This window comes from Tachypleus tridentatus, chromosome 3 (assembly GCF_004210375.1).
Source record: "Tachypleus tridentatus isolate NWPU-2018 chromosome 3, ASM421037v1, whole genome shotgun sequence".
NCBI classification, from domain to species: Eukaryota; Metazoa; Arthropoda; class Merostomata; order Xiphosura; family Limulidae; genus Tachypleus; species Tachypleus tridentatus.
Genome location: NC_134827.1, coordinates 21053401 through 21072027, shown reverse-complemented (window position 1 = coordinate 21072027; position 18627 = coordinate 21053401). Strand labels below are relative to the sequence as shown.

Genomic DNA, 18627 nt, shown 5'->3' with positions numbered 1-18627 from the left:
ATATACATTTATATTCTGAATTAATTGTGACTCTTTTAAAGTCAACAGCTCTTGCCACTCGGGTATTCTTATGTTTAACAGGATTAACCCCCTTGAGGTAAGTTCAACTTTACATGAAATAACCAAGTGCCTGGAGTCTTTGTCTTATTGAAGTAAAGTAGTTTAAAGATAATTTTCTCCTTTTACATAGTTCAGCTATCCTATCTTTTATTCCTGCAAATAGTGCACAACTATAATTCATAATAGCTACTGAATAAATTCCTAAATTAGGGTCACATACTCTTATGGGTCCTCCTATACAACTTAGCATGTCTTCTTCTGTCATTTCGACATAAGTATGTTGATCACTTGATACTGCAATGTATGAATTGTTATTTGTACAGTTAAAGCTAATTATATAGAATTGTATCCTATATAATTTAAACATTCTATCTGTTTCTTTCAAAGGTATATCAATAAATATTCTGTGTATCCCTCACTGCAGCTGTACATCAGCCCATGTATAATACACGCAAATCTCTTCAGGATGTATATGAATTACGAATTGTACATGAGGAAGTAATTTTCTTTCAATTTCGTTTACTTGTTTGTTTGTTTTTTTTTAAATTTCGCGTAAAGCTGTTCAAGGACTATCTGCGCTAGCCGTCCTAATTTAGCAATGTAAGACTAGAGGGAAGGCAACTATTCATCATCACCAACCAAAGAATAGTGGGATTGGCTGTAAATTATAACGACCCCACGACTAAAAGAGCAAGCATGTTTGGTGCGACGGGAATTCAAAACGAGTCGAACGCCTTAACCCTCTCGGCTATGCCGGGCCATTTCGTCTAATGCTTTCTCTACTTGAGGTATAAAGTATAAATACAACTTTCTGTCTGCAGCTACATACAATGCTTGTACTAAGTTAGCTCACTCAGTCCTACTATTTCTTACTGTAAATTATAATTTGGCCATAAGTACATGAAATATAATCGTTTTGAGGTCCTGCATCACATCTTAACACGTCTTTACAAATTATGTGTATGCATATCTGCGTTACGTCTATTTCATAAAGAAATAAATTTTCATTTCCATCACATTATTTAAGACATGACAAACAATATAGAAATGTTGTTTAAAAAACACTTTCTTGCTGCTACTTTGCAAGAACTGTGGCTGTTTCGTTACATTTTCAAGAATGTTTTAGTATAACGTAATGCCCCCCGCTAGTACAGCAGTAAGTTTACGGATTTACAACACTAAAATCAGGTGACACGAAATTTTTATAACGGAACCTCTGGCAATGTATACTACGCTACACGGCTCTTCATAACACTCAAAGTTGGATAAACCACAACTAGACTTAGCAGCATACAGAAACTGGTGAAATTCCAATATCATTATCTTGTAACGTCTTTAAACTGTGTATATTAAAGAAGCTGCCTAGTAAATAATGAAGTCGTTCGTGTGCAAGGCTAGTACACAAAAATACAGCTTTATATGGAACCCTGAACCTGTTTCAAGTTTTTAAAATTAATATATATATACATTCAGGATAGTTTTGGTATTGTTTATTGTCACTTGAACTCTCTGCGCAATTATAAGCAGAGCTGATTTAATATTTAGACGTGAAAACTTATTTTGTATTTTAATGTAGACTTCGATAATTTAGGGCCCGTCATCTGTCTTTCTGGCTCCGATATTTGCTATTTTGAGTTTACAGTGGAAGTGTCTAAGTGAAGAAGAAATGTTGTCAGCAACAGAAGAAGACCTACAAGAAAACTGGCAAATCCGAATGCGAGAGGTGAGAACTTATATTAAAACAGTTTGTTGAAATATTATATATCCGATATCAGAAGTGGGGATTTTTTTTTTTGTTATTGAATGAGTCAACCTAAAAATTCATAACAATGTTGTGTTAATGACAGAGATTTCCTCATTGAATAATTATTACTAATTATTATTGTAGTAATAAGAACTTCATTAATTTCATTAAAGTCGAAGGTTTTGACTCTGAGCGTTAACGTAACAAATATCAAAAAAAAAAGTTTATTACGTGTGCGTGCGTGTTTTCTTATAGCAAAGCCACAAAGGGCTATCAGTTTCTTTGACCGTACGTAAGTTTTTACCGATGAAAATACCTGATATCCTCGTAGAAACACTAACGTTCAAATTTGATTCTCTACAGTCAAACGACTTGTAATATTCGAAACATATGAACGTTTGTCGTCAAAAATCTGTAGTTTTTTGATTAATAAGCGTTTATCATAATTACAGCTTCCGAGTTTTATTGTATGCTGATTGTGAAAAACCAACAATAGGGATGGCGACATTTTGTACTACATGGCTACATTAGGCGAGTTTATCAAAAATCTGGTTAGCAATTACTAGTATTTTATACACACATCAAACTTTGATGATTCTTAAATGTATAACAGTAAATCCGTTACACACTTTAAGTTCAACAAGTAAGACCCCTTCATGGCCACGTGAGCGCTTGACTCGCAATCTGAAGGTCGCAGGTTTGAATCATCCTCCCACCAAACATGTTCACCCTTACAGTCGTGGAAACGTTAACGAATCCCACTGTGCGTTAACGAAACAGTAGCTCAGAGTTCAAGCGTTTAAAACCAATGAAACAACAAAACTAATGAAGCTAATAACAATGATACAATCACACCAGACTGCACGTTCGTCTTAGTTCACTCATCACAGATTTCGAATTAGACGAGTGTTAAAATAACTTTTAAAATGGGTCAAACAACATGTGCGTTTGTGATAAAATATTTAATCTTCACCAAAACGGAAACACATTTTTCAGATGAATGAAAACATAATCGTACAATATTTTATTTAACAATTAATTCAATCTTAACTCTATAGTTTCTTTTCTAAATATATTGTTGACTCAATTATAGCTTTAATTTTTATCTTGCATAAGTTGATATTTCTTTTATAGCAGCGACTTTGTAATTTCGGGTCAAAATACTTGAATTATCTTGGGCAGTTTTACATAAAATCAGAGTTTTAACAAATGAGTGTTTTGTTTTTTTTCTCATATATAAACTAATAACGGTCCCGGCATGGCTAGGTGGGTTAAGGCGTTCGACTCGTAATCTGAGGATCGTGGATTCGAATCTCCGTCGCACAAAACATGCTCTCCCTTTCATTCACGGGAGCGTTATAATGTGAGGGTCAATCCCACTATTCATTAGTAAAAAAGTAGCCCAAGAGTTGGCGGTGGGGGGTGATGACTAGCTGCCTTCTCTCCAGTCTTACACTGCTAAATTAGGGACGGCTTTCACAGATAGCTCCGAGTAGCTTTGTGCAAAATTCAAAAACAAAAAACAAACTAAAAATATGTAGCGCACAACGCAAAACGTATTACATGATGAAAAATTGAGCTTTTACTGTATAAATGTAGAATGGTAAACACTTGGAATCGTTGTTAACAAAAATAATTTTTCTATTACCCACACGCATTACATTACTTTTTATAACATCAAACAATTATATTTTCATGAGAATATAATGTAATATGTGATGATATATAACATAAAATAGTTATATATATATAATAAATATATTGGCCCGGCATGGCCAGATGGGTTAAGGCGTGCGACTCGTAATCTGAGGGTCTCAGATTTGTATCCCCGTTGCTTCAAACATGTTCGCCTTTTCAGCAGTGGGGGCGTTATAATTTACGGTCAATCCCACTAATGGTTAGTAAAAGAGTAGCCCAAGAGTTGGCGGTAGGTGGTGATGACTAGCTGCCTTTCCTCTAGTCTTTCACTGCTAAATTAGGGACGGCTAGCGCAGATAGTCCTCGAGTAGCTTTGCGCGGAATTCACAAACAAACAATAAATATATTATACAATTAAATAATAATATATAATTAAAATACCAAAATGTAAGAAAACATATCGTTAAAAATACACTACTGCCACTGATCTCAAGGATAAGATGAGCAACCATGTACCAAATAATATAAAAGTGATCAGATCTATAGTATTAAGAATTCTCAATGAGGATGGAATATTTGACTGTGTAACAGCTCTGAAAAAAACAACTTTACTTCGGTCTCCAAATATTGTCAAGAATCTAACACTTATTTAGAAATAGAAAAACTGAACTGTTGAGGATTAGAAAAACGTGTTATGGACAGATGAGTCCAAGTTTGAAATATTTGGTTTAAAGGATAGGTTGTACGTCTGACGGAAAAATGTGGAAGATACTTACCTTTAGGCATAGCACCTACCATGAAGCATGGGGTGGGAGGGGACAGTGAAATGATGTGGGATTGTTTTTGTGCTGAGATGAAAACAGATATTTGCAAAATAGATAGAATAATGGACCAACACTAGTACCATCAGATACTGATTCACTATTAAACATCCAATGGTTTGTGTATTATCAGTAAATGATTTTACTGCGAAGCTTACAACATACTAACATTCACCCATATTTACTAGAAACAGATTGAATGGATTTATAATCATAGATATATTAGTAATTTCTACAGCATAAACAAATATATAACCACGTGTTATATAAATAACACTTCTTTTGATTTTGCCACATTATACAAATTATACCTCACTTAATTATAACGAATTTACCTGAGTGTGCAGCGGAGAACTAGGATCAAATCTCAAATGTGATGTATTATAATATATTTTTGATTTTCTGAATTACAAAATTATTACAGTTACACAAATACATGTGTAGTACCGGATTTGTTTAACTTTTGAAAATATTCTAAAGTATGAACCAGTCGGGTTGTCGGTGTAAACGTATTTGTTTATTATCCACACGGTCACACGAAAATGCCCAAGGTTATTACCTCCAAACCTAGATCAGAATATTTTGGTTAAAAGAATACCTGTGAGGTTAAAAGGTCATAGGACATAGATGAATATAATGTCAACATGTTACATGACATTCCGGTACTTATTTTCGAAATCGCTGTCTATAGGCATGTAAATCTTTCTAGCCTGATAACTCTGCCTAAAGCAGTTATTATCACCTCGACTAATCACAAGTATAAAACGTCTGTTCAGGTTGCTGCTTTATATGTAATTGTAAACATTTAATGTCATAGTTTAAAACGTCAAAAGTCATCGAATCAACAAAGGCAGTAGGCTTAAAAGTAATGATGAAATTACACTATACTGCATATTGTCTTTCACGTTCCTCTTAATTAGCCCATTACAGATTTCCGGTTGAGTGTGTGTAAAAATAATATTTTAAATGGTGCAAAGAAAATACAGAGTAAAAATTTAACTTTTAAACTAACCCCCAAAAATCTATTATTAACTTAAGTGAATTATGATTCCATATTATTTGACTTAATAATTAATTTAATGCTAACACCATAAATTTGAATACGTGCAGGCAAATTCTTGAAGACCACACTGGTTATTTGACTACAATTATTTCGCGCAAGTAAATAAAAAGAAAAAGTTAAATCTTTAAAGAAAAAACACGTCTTATTTTGATCAGTTAACGTAAATATAAAATTATTTGTAAATATCTCCTGAACTTTATTTGTCCTTATAAAATCCCGTTTCCTCTACTTTTCAGAAAGGTTTAAGTGACTTTGAAAGATAATGGAAAACCAGATACAGATGAATTACTTGAACACGAATAGATATTGCTTTACCTTTAACAGACAGTTTATCTTCACTGACTATTTGAACTGACTAGCTCAGATTATGACCTCAGGAATTTCTCTGATTTCTGCTTTGTTATGGGGAAGAGTAAACTAGTATTGCTACTAAAAGTGAAATCAAACAAAGTGTTGTGTTTGTACAAAACAGTTTTGGTTAGCCATATTTTCTTATCAATAAAAAAGAAAAGAGCACTGAGTAAAAAACCTAAGAAACAGGTTTTACAGCTTCAAAGTAATTGAATACATAGTAGTACATCTAAATATTATGAGCAAGACTGCTAATTTTTTTTTTTACTGGTGATTAATTTATTTTCAAGTGTAAAATCAAAAGATTTATTCGTGTCAGATTTCTATTTAAGAGAAAATGGCCCGGCATGGCCAAGTGTATTAAGTAATCCGAGGATGGCAGGTTCGAATCCTGGTCGCACTAATTATGCTCGCCTTCCCAGCCGTGAGGACGTTATAATGTGACGATCAATCCCACTATTCGTTGGTAAAAGAGTAGCCCAAGAGTTGGCGGTGGGTGGTGATGACTAGCTGCCTTCCCTCTAGTCTTACACTGCTAAATTAGGGACGGCTAGCACAGATAGCCCTCGAGTAGCTTTGTGCGAAATTCAAAACAAACAAACAAACAGAGAACATTTTTAGACTATTTTTTATTAAGTGTTTTGACGCGTTTACGAATTGTCAAAATACACGAAAACTCGTTTTAATTGAAAAATTTTATCACATTTATGATCAGTTTTGTATTTAAGATGTGAAAAATGATTTTATAGCAGACTCTCCATTCTCACTTACCTGAATCTACTAAATATGTAATTTAGTGTTTTCAAGTTTTTAAGTTCAATACTTAAAGATTATCTTATAAAGTTTGCCTAGACATATGTTGAAAAGGCTGAAAATCAAAGCGCTTCTACTGAATAATATGTCTTCAAAAGAAGAACAAGTGTTCAGTAGAAGATAATGAAAATTTTGGGAATTTAATTTACGTATTGAAATATGTATATACTTATACGTAGGATGAAACAAACATCGCAGAAAAGGAAATCCATACAACAGTTGATGAACTAAAGGTAAGAAAGAATCGGGTGTAGAGATATCGCAACATATCAGTTAGACGTTCTTTGTTTAGTTTATAAACAGTTTATGCGTAGGAAGCAAAAACTGATAAAATTATAACAATCAGAAGGGTATGAAATATTACAAATATGACATAAAAATAAATTTTACAAAAACTATTTTCAAAAATTATATAGTATTTCTAACCATTTGTTTAAATATCTTAGCTATGCCAGCAACCATAAACTATAATAACACTGGTTTACAAAGAAATTGAGGCAAGCACAAAAATAGCTGTTTTAACCTAATTTGGGGGTGCTGAATTCAGATTTGAAATCCGTTTTTACTCATCACCTCTATATTTTTAGATATGCATACTGTACATTTTGTACACATACTGTACATAAAGGCGTATATGCATTCAGGGTTAATTTCTAATATTGTGTGAGTTATGTCCTCTTTTTTAGTTATTATGCAATAAATGTAAGTGATAGCATTACATTATATATATATATATATATATATCAAGACGGATTTTGGCAGTTAAGCGTAGCCAACACGTCTCAATCAACAGCCAGTAGTGCACTGGCAGTCAGCGCAGGAGGTTGGTGTCCCTCGACAATTGTGTTATACAATCTTTTGGGTATATATTTGTATTACAATTTCCAACGATGCACGTAATTATTATTGCCTTACATATGATTTAATTTTACTTTGATTTCTCGGCTTAAACAGTGGAACCTAGTCCTGGAAGATGTAAGGATCACCAGTTTCAGGAATCGGAACAAAGACCTTGCTTCATTTTTCGACATGGAAAACAAGTTGTGCTACTGCACAAATGTACCTGGCTTGTTCACTTTCCTTGGTTTGCCACATAATCCTTCAGACTGGCGTCTTTTCATAGACTCTTCCAAGCGAAGTCTCAAGGCTGTGCTACTGCACAAATGTACCTGGCTTGTTCACTTTCCTTGGTTTGCCACATAATCCTTCAGACTGGCGTCTTTTCATAGACTCTTCCAAGCGAAGTCTCAAGGCTGTGCTTCTGCACAACGGGAATAAATATCCCAGCATTCCCACTGCACACTCTGTCCATCTAAAGGAGTCCTATGACAATATGGAGCTTCTTTCAGAAGCTGTTAAGTACAACCAGTACCAGTGGAGTCTGTGTGGGGACCTCAAGGTCATTGGTCTTCTTATGGGTATGCAAGTGGGCTTCACAAAGTACTGTTGCTTTCTCTGTCTCTGGGATAGTCGAGCTGTATCCCAGCATTACAAGCAGAAAGACTGGGGGTCTAGAAGCACTTTCGTTCCTGGCGAACACAGCGTCAAGGAGAATCCTCTGGTTGACATGAAGAAAGTGCTTCTTCCTCCTCTTCACATCAAGCTTGGTTTGATGAAGAATGTCGTGAAGGCCATAGACAAAAATGGTGCTGCCTTCCAACACTTGTCTACTGTGTTCCCAGGTCTCAGTGCTGCTAAGCTCAAAGAGGGCATCTTTGTCGGACCTCAAATCCGAGAAGTGCTGAAGGATACTGATTTTGAGGAGCTTCTTACCTTAAAGTAACTGAGAGCATGGGAAGCATTTAAGTCAGTCTGTAGTGGCTTCCTTGGTAACACACGCGTACCAAATTACCAAGCCTGTATTGAGAAGTTGCTAAAGACTTATGAGGATATGGGATGCCGAATGTCACTCAAAATTCATTTTCTCCATTCCCACCTCAACTTCTTCCCTCCAAACCTTGGAGCAGTGAGTGATGAGCACGGAGAAAGATTCCACCAAGACATTACGAAGATGGAGAGCAACTACCAAGGCAAGTGGAACCCCAGCATGATGGGAGACTTCTGCTGGATGCTCTTGCGTGACATCCCGGAGGCAAAATACACCAGATCATCTAAGAAAACACACTTCTAACTGTCTGCGGTACTATGAATTGTGTACATTGTGTCATCCAAGTATATTTATTCCGTCAATGTTCTTTATCTATCCTGTTTTTTCTGTAATAAGCTGCTGCAACTGTTGAAATAAGCACGTATATACTCTGTATATACTAAAATGAGACTATTTAAAAGCCAGAAAACTAGAGGTGATAGAGCAAAACTGTTTATAAATTTGAATTCAGCACACCCAAATTAGTAAAAAACACCTATTCACATTCTTGCCTCAGACAAAAAATATTTTTTTGTAAACCAGTGTAATTTCAGAGTAATGGTTGTTTAGATTTTTCTGACAGTTGATATGTGTTTGTCTATTTGTTTAGAAATGAATATAAGAATTAAATAAATTTGCTTTAAGCCAATCGTATATCGTCTTTCTTCCGAAAGGAAATGACTCACGTGTTCATATTGTCGTCATTTCATTGTACTTGTTCGTTAAAATATGCTTTCTATGCAAATAAACAAAAAAAATACATTAAAACATTTTCATAGAACAACACTCTCTTTTATACTATAATAGAATACTTACAGGTCTAATGAATCATATAATCAATTTGTGAGCCAACATTTTAAAACAAACTTTTAAAACTAAGAAAACAGTTACACATGCTAATAAACACCATTTTGAACAGTAGCAAAACATTAACTATACTGTCTTTTGACGTGACGTGATTGTTACATTTATAGGCGTGAGGGAAATGTCTAAAAAATATCATCGTGCATAGCAGTATACACGATACACCAATTTTTAAGTACACACATATATTGTTGACTTTTAGAGTCAAGAATCATCTACACATTTACTGACTAGGCGGGAATTTTGCAATATAGATTGAACAATAAAAATTATGTACATTTCTAATTATAAATTTAAATAAATATTTTATACCAAATTTCTGACAAAAAGTTATACAAACACATAATTAACTTTGAGAAATATGGGTTTCATTACGTAAAAGTAACACATGTATCTCTGGAGTTACTTTAAACCACTTTTTTGTCTGTGTTTTAAGCCATCAATTCCATTATTTTACAATAATTAGGAGTCCATAGTGCAATCCAAAGACAAAGGAAGAGTCAGGGGTGACATATTATACACAGTGGATGAAGTTCCTCGTTGGTACCTGTGTGTTGTACTAGGGATTCAGGTGAGAACATGGTGTTTAATGTTGTTGTTTTATCATATGATATTACTTCAGTCGGTAATATTTAACGTTATTACATACGTATAAAATCTTATTATATATTATAATTATTATTTTTCATTACACTCTTCCATAAGTCTCACCAGTTGATGACACTCGTCATATTTAACAATGATGACAAGATTTATGAACACAAATTATCCAAATATTTCATATTATTTTTGCATTACAGTATGTTATTTGTAGTGGGCTCCACTCTAAAAGTCGTTTACTTCATTTTTCCAATCCTGCTTTAAAAGAATATCACAGCTCTAAATATGATGTTTCTACTACAACATTTCACTTCAACATTAGTATTTCCTTAATTCTTGCAATTCTTCATTCCGACTTTAACATTGTTTTTGTTTGTAAATAGAGTTCGAAACCAACTTTATTTGCAATAGTCACTTTTACCCTGTATTCTTACTACTAGTCTCCATATTTTAGTTTTGTATTTTTTACCTATACCACCAAATTAGAGATATCAGTGAATAGTCCAGTGAGTAGTTTTTACCGCAAATAAGCCAAACGATAGAGTGCTTATTTTGATCTTTGGTTTGATTCTCTTCAAGGTTATAATATTTCAAATTAATTATTGATCAATACAAAACGTTTTACTTCGTATTTTAATTTAAGTTATGAATTAAAACATTTATTCTTAACTGAGGACTAAGCAATAATTAGTCTGAGGGTATCGCGTTGAATAATTGTCCTAATAAAAGAATATCATTAATACTTTGATTTATCGAAATAAAGACTCGCGTAGATATGATTACAATAAACTATATAACCACTATGTAAATAACGTAAACAAAAATTCGTTTTCGACAAACTTAATAGTTAATCTTCTTACCTTTCTTAATAATAACGTCAATACACCTTTTTTGCATACTTTCAGTGAGTTTTCAAAAGTTAGTCACATCAACTTCATCTCATGCCTTCAAAATGGCCTTTTTGAGAGATTCAAAGTATTTATATTGCTTCCCATTTGCATAAACTTGCTGGAGCATCCACCCCCAAACATTCTCAATTGGTTAGTCCATAACGTCAACATTCCATTCTTGAAATCAACCATTAGCTGCCTTTGAAGAATGTATAGATGCATTGTCTTGCTGAAATATGAACCCAGTCCCATAATGCAGGTGCGCAAACGGTAATCGATATTCGGATAACGTATAAATGTAGTCCTCGGAGTTCTGGTTCCCCTCCAGAAACACCAACTTTCTCTTTTCAACGAATGAGAATACACCTCATAAAATAATGGGTTTTCCACCGAAACGTCTTCTTGTATCGCTCTGCCTTGCCGCACCTTTTCAATACCAATACTTCTGCAAGCAATCTGGCCCATCTAGGTTCCATTTATTCTCGTTTGAAAAGATAACTGACTTCCATTTGTCTCCCAAATCGACGTTCTTGGTCGCATATTCCAACTGCTTCAACATGTGACTTTTGGAGAGGGGCGGGGTACTGTTTCGTTTGATGTACTTCAATTCTGGATCATTCCAAAGGATTTGATGGACTCTTCTAACCGAAACATCAACATTAACGTTGTCTTTGATCTGCGTGGCCGTATCTTTCCCTGAGGATGTTTCTTTGATGAGGCGCCTCTTGGTTCTTCTGCTGACCTTTGATGACCTTCCAGGTCTTTTCTTTGTCCCATATGATTTTATATCACTCAAAAACACATTAATAACACCAGGAGATTGATTTACATGGTCAGCAATCTTAATGTTATTCATTTCTGTGCTTTTAAGTGCTTTTATTTAACCTTTCTCATCTTCAGTCAGTTTTTTACCTCTAGGCATGGCTAGACCTCCATAGAAAGCAAAATACAGCATAAATTAATATAGGATAAGCAATAAATAAAGCATAAAAGCATATTTAATGAGGAAAATCAGATCAAACATAAAAATACAGCGCCATACTTTAATTGACTTTATACTTTTTTCACTTATTCTTTGTATGAGGGTGGAAATTAATGAATGATATATATGGTAGGAAATTTATTTTGGCGACAAAAACTACAGTCATGGAAAAACAAGTGTCGAATTTTTATTCGCTAATATTTTTAATTTCTCAACATCTAATTGGTAAATATTATAACGATTTACAACGTGGCTTTATACTTTTTTCTCGGACTGTACATACACTGTGCACTATTATGAGTACAATTATCATACTTTACTACTCATTTTACATGCAGTTTTATTAGTTGAAGTTTTGTCAATACGAATTTGTTTATTTGATCGCGTAAATACGTTTCAAATAGACCAGGATTTATCTGTTTAACATGTAAAGCCTGTAAGAACGCTTAGTTCTTAAACGCAAAGTGTGAAAATTAGAAAATAAAAAAAATTCAAGAAAAGATCCCAGAATAAACTGCAAATGTTTTATACGTCGCAATTATTGTATACAAATGGAATTTAAACTATACTATTTTCGTCATATCTGTTGAAGACGACTCGTTTCATTCAATCAAATGATTGTCGGCTACGAATATACTATTAAAATAATATTTTTATAAAGTTATCTAGTTTGTAGAAACTCCTAAAGGTCTGTCCTAAGAACGTAGTTTTAAAAAATATAATAGGCATAACTTAATATCTTATGACAAGTATAACTGATTATTATCTTGCTTCTCGAGCTCATGAAAAGTGTTAAAACCGTAGCAGTTAATATTGTGATATACATATCTGACATAACAGTTACCATTTTAACGTATATAGCTTTACTGAAAAATAGATTTATATCAGGTTACTTTTACTTTGAAAAGTTGTGAAGATACTTAGTGCAAATTATACTTTTCAATATTTAGATCTTAACTGTTTTGTGTAAATCTACAAAACTTTATTTAAATTATATAATTTTATTTTAAACAATACCTTTACATGCACAGCAGCTTGTCTATAGGCTTACAACGCTAGAATTCTAGTTTCGATACCGGTGGTGACCAGAGCACAGATTGGTCATTGTCTTTCTATGTGCTTAATTTCAAACAGCTTAAAAGAAATTAAATCATATATGAGGACAAATCACAGTATCTGAAACGTGTAATTAAACTACTTATATTACTGTTAACTTAGAAATATTAATCTTTCACTAACTAACGTTGATGTCTTGACTTGAGTTAACACATTTCCTTTTCTCTAAGTGTTTTATTTGACTTAACGATAAACGCAACTCAGTAATATTTCACGTCACAGATATCGGTGAAATTCACAGGAATTATTCAGTTGCACATCATTAAATACGTTTTTTTCTTCAAATAAATCGTCCACTGAAGAGAGTGGAAGAATAAATTAGTATGGTATTGTTGAAATATCTATATAAAATTGGAATATATCCTTTCTTTAGAACGTAATTAAAGCAACTTACACTTACCTATAATGCATATAACACATTTTAAGTGTTTTTTAAATTGAAATATGAATAAAAAACTATGTTTTTATTCATTTTATAATGATAGCAATATCTGATGATGCTCGGATCGACTGTGGCCTGTTCTTATTTACTCACACCAAAGCTTTGCATCCAAGAATCTGACCCGGCTAGGGGCTACATAACATCAACAATATTTTTTGTATCAGGTTTAGGAACTCTAATCCAGTCAACATTCGGTACAAGGTAAGAACCTTTATCATATATCAAGCTTTATAGGCTTAAAGTGGTGAACATTTGAAATATAATAAAACTCTAATACTCTGAAATGAAATGCTTGTTACGTACTTACGCTGACGTATAGAATCGCGAAAATATTTGACCAAACAACAATTTACACATACAATATTTAATGTCTTCTCTGCAAGGAACGTGAAAACAGTAAAAACTGCATCTGGTTTCACAACTCCTTTCTCAACATCCAGCTCCCTCAGAAATTTATCCGCTCTGATTTCGGCGAATTAACGGTTATGTTTTTGTGAAGAAAAAACATGAATATGTTGTTGCTTCTTCATCTGTTTCTGGTAATAGTTGAACAGAACAAATATGTCATAGAAACAGTTTTAAATATGTCTTATATAATGTATCAATAAGGAATTCCACTTGATAATATTGATTGCTGTTGCTAGGCGCACGTGGAATGATTTTTCCCTTATTCTTTGTATTTGTGGGTTCTCTTTTATAAAATAATGTTGTACCTTACACGTAAGATACGACTTTATAAAGGTCTCTTTGTTGATGGTCTTTCAAACTCATGCTGTTCTGTTTTTGTTTTTTGAACAACAACACTAATTACAGGAAACATAATCTTTTTGAAGTCCTACATCACATCTGAACACATCTTTCTGATCTCTGAGTATACATAAATATGTAGTTCATAAACAGTTCTTTTACCGCGACTGTGTAGGACTGTGGTTGCTTCGTTACTTGGTGATTTTTATGTTTAAGATTATTTTAGTATAACACACTTCATTCTTGCTATACATCAGGTAAATTGATTCAAAGTAAATGTTTTGCTTGGAGTTTTATTATTATACAACAATTATAAAAAAGATGCGTAAATTTATTAACTCATGTTAAAATATATAAATGAGAGCATTACGGACAAGAGTTTATATAGTTATTTTAGACAACTGAAAGTGTTAGTCTAGAATCTGATTCAATTAAATTTGTTTTAACCGTGGTGCGCAACCTCTTACAACGTCCCTGGTTTATTAAAGCCATTTGCAACATCAATATTTATATGCTTAGTTTGGTTTGGTTTGCTTTGAATTTCGCGCAGAGTTACACGAGATGTATCTGCGCTAGCCGTCCACAATTTTGCAGTGTAAGCGAGAGGGAAAGCAGCTAGTCATAACCATCCATCGTCAACTCTTGGACTACTTTTACACAAACAAATAATTGGATTGACCGTCTCATTATAACGCCCCAACGTCTGAAAGGGCGAGCATATTTGGTGTGAGAGGGAATCGAACACGCTACCCACAGATTACGAGTCCAGTGCCTTATCCAGTGCCGGGCCTATACGTTTAGATTATTCAGTATTTTTAAGATTAGTGATTCAGAATTTATAAGATGAGAATATTCCCTTAAATTGATGATCTTGATAAAGTTTGTTTACCAAGGGCTATCTTCGCTAACCGTCCCTAATTTATCATTGTAAGACTTGAGAGAAGGCAGCTGGTGGTCACCACGCTCGCCAAATGCTGTGTTACTCTTTTACCAATAAAGAGTAAGATTGGCCATTGCCTTATAATTTCCCATCACTGATGTGATAAAGATTCGATCCTGCGACATTCAGATTGCAAGTCGAATGCCCTAACGAACTGGAAATTTAGTTAACAGCCAAAAATAGACAATTGAAATGGTGGAAATAGAGCAGTGGTCCCATAAGTTGATTGTTAGTCGAAAAGCACCTAAGGGCACGCACAGCAGTATGTTTGTGGACTCAGGCCGTTAGAAATCAGGTTTCGATACCCATGGTGGTTAGAGCACAGATAGCCCATTGTGTTGCTTGTGCTTAATTCTAAACAAACAAAACAAAATCAGTGGGAAACGTGTTGACAAGTCGAGGTATTAATTAATAACATATACAATAAGTGTGTTAGAAAAGCTCTAATATGCAACAGATGTTTACACAAACATCTTAATTGACATAAACTTTTAAGAATTATATGCAGTTGGAAAATTAAACATGCATTAAATATATTCGTTAAGAAGACATATTTATATATAAATACGCCTCACGCACCGACTGTAAACTTCCACTTATTTATATTGTTGAAAAAGATATTGAAATCTTACTATCCTAATTCTCCAGATGGAGTATGGTAAGAAATAGGGAAGAATGAAGGGCTTTGGACTTTGAATATTTATAACGAATCCTCTAGCAATGTAAATTACGCTACTTGGTTGTTGACAATATCCAAGATTATCAGATAAAGCATAACTAAAGGTAGCAACTTAAGTGAAACTGGTGAAATTCGAAAATCATTTTGATCTATTGTTTTGAAACTGTTTATGCGAAAGAAGGTGTCTAATAAATAATGAAGTTATTCCTGTTAAAGATTACTCTACAGAAATATAGTTTTATATAGAACACCGAACCTGTTTCAATTCTTTGTGCATAAATATACATATATTGAAGATAGTTTTGCTATTGTTTATTGTCGCTTGAACTCTCTGCGCACTTATAAGCAGACCTGATTTAATATTTAGACGTGAAAACTTACTTTGTGTTTTTATATAGACTACCGATAATTCAGGGTCCGTCATTTATCTTTCTGGCTCCGATATTTGCTATTTTGAGTTTACCTCAGTGGAAGTGTCCAAGTGAGGAAGAAATGTTGTCAGCAACAGAAGAAGAGGTACAAGAAATCTGGCAAATCCGAATGAGAGAGGTGAAAAATTATGTTAAAACATTTTGTAGAAATATTATGTATCCGACATATCTTTCCCTGTAGTCTTACACTGTTAAATTAGAGAAGGTTTGTGCAGACAGCCCTCTTGTTGTTTTGGGAGAAATTCAAATGAAACAAACAAAGCAAAATGTAAAGCTACACCTTTGTCATGTTCTATGTTTCTATACATCTTTATATTTTAGCGAAATCATTAAACATTCTAGTAGTTAAATAAATAATAATCAACTTTAATGCTATGCGACGGATTTAAATCTAGATAGTAGTTAGTTGATATAAAAGTGGGCTTCAAATTTCTAAGTGTTGTTTGAGCATCATCTCTTATATTAATGTAAGTTGTTATAAACTCGTACGTTGGAAAACCACTTGTTAAAACCATTTAGACTGTGCAGTTATTTTCTTAAATATTTAGAATTATTTTTTAAAAATAATACACATAATTAATATTCTCTACAAATAATTCCTAAAATAAACTTCACCAATTACTTGTCTGAAATAAACTATATTATATTTTTGTAGAGTTTAAAATATCGTTTTTTGAAGCATTTTCTTTGATACAAGGCGCTGTAACTGGGGTGTCAATCTTTGAAATAGTTACCTAACAGAAAGTGAGTGTCATGCTCTGAATGACACCACAAAAAATAGTTATCGAAAGATCATGAGATATTTCTGTCTTATTCATCCAGATTTATACTTTCCATTTATTTTATACCATTGACTTAAGGTTCATTTGTTCGCTGTCAAGTGCAAAGCTACAAAATGGACTATCTGTGTTCTGCCCATCACGTGTATCGAATCCCAGATTCTAAGTCCGTAGACACATTGCTGTGCTCTAGGGGGCAAAAAGTACGGGGGGAATAATATGTCTACTTGATACACACAGTTTTTTATTTTAAGACAATTATCAAGAACATGTATAAATATAACTGATAGCAAAACCGTCTGTACTTTTGTATTATTTTAATAAAAATATCATAAAAATAACTACTGTAGCAGTTTTCTTTTCCATAAAAATATATATATGTGTACCTATTAATTTTAAATATACAAGAACTATGATTTATACTTAGAAAAATAAACTTTAATAGGCACATAACATACTTATTAAGTATAATTTCTCTATGTGTTGTTTATAATGAAGATTCTGATATATTTCACTAGATACAAGGCGCTATAATTGTGGCATCCATCTTTGAAATGGTTATTGGACTCACAGGTGTTATTGGAATAATGCTTCAGTGGTTAACACCTTTAGTTATCGTCCCAACCATCGCGTTGATAGGACTTTCACTTTTGAAGAACCAGCTTCTACAGCTAGTAAGAACTGGGAAATAGCAATTATGTAAGTCTTGTTGTATAATAGTCTTTTTTTCTCATTGATAGTTTACGTGTTTTTTTATTTTGTTTGATCTGTATTGTTTATTTAAGACTTAGTAAACAAATGAAACATGAAGTGTTCTAAAATTAAAATTAAATAAATAAATCATGAGCTTATTCTGGAAATAAGTAAAAAAGAGTCGTTTTTTTGGAGGTTAATTTGTTTTCCCTGATTTGTAATAAATGGCAAGGCCTTAGATAGCTTGAAATAATTACAGAAATTTACGTCTTCTGAATAGGAAATTTTCCATTTTTCTCAATCACGTACAGACTTTTCACAAAACGTCATATGAATAATTTCCGTTTAATTGGGGATACATTTTGTTGTGCTTAAAATAGTGAAAAATACTGATTGTAAACTTCTTTATACCAATTTTGACGTGAGAATCTTATGGATTATTCTAGAACACGTGAGAAACACACTGCTAGTATATACACGATTAACAGGCAGCATGACAAACAATTTTTTTCTGTATAATAATTAATGGTACGTGCACTTATTCATTATTTGTTTACAAATTTGAATATTACTTATCTCTCTCACCGGAAACAAGAGGTTGTGTAAATGTTCTAAAGATATCTGTGGTAATTATATATTAAAAAAACAAAGAGAAAAAATACATTATTAGTCAAAGATAGATATTATGCATATTTTATAATAATACTTGGAAACCAAGACAAATAATGGGCTCCGAAAAAAAAATCACAATTTGTGTTAAAGAGTTAAGACAATGGACTTATGGTAAGAGAAAGTATTTGTCTTTTAAAATTCTAGCGGTCATACTAAATCATAAAAATCACGGTAATGACTGCTATTTTGATCATGTATCTAAATAAAAAGGAAATTTCATATCCAATCCTTCAGTCTGCTACAAGACCAACAGGTGATGCTCATGGACCATATGTACTTGTACCTACTCCATCACAGGATTTTCATATAGTTGCATCTGAATCAGAATCCAATGTCAATAGAAATTATGATAGGAATTCTTTTCAATTGTATGGTGAAGTTTATGATTTGGTGAGAGGTTTGGGTCTGAAGAGATTCTGGTTTCCATGCTCCTGA

At 33.2% G+C, this 18627-nt stretch overlaps 1 protein-coding gene across 1 annotated transcript; it reads left to right on the top strand.

Moving 5' to 3' along the window:
• The first annotated feature begins 12 nt into the window (after positions 1-12).
• Positions 13-18627, top strand: LOC143247935 (solute carrier family 23 member 2-like). The gene is made up of 8 exons (XM_076496485.1): positions 13-97; positions 1637-1783; positions 6670-6723; positions 9688-9792; positions 13295-13452; positions 16016-16166; positions 17346-17501; positions 18427-18627. Exons 2-8 carry the CDS (start codon positions 1727-1729, stop codon positions 18625-18627), a joined length of 882 nt encoding a protein of 293 aa, XP_076352600.1. The 5' UTR covers positions 13-97; positions 1637-1726.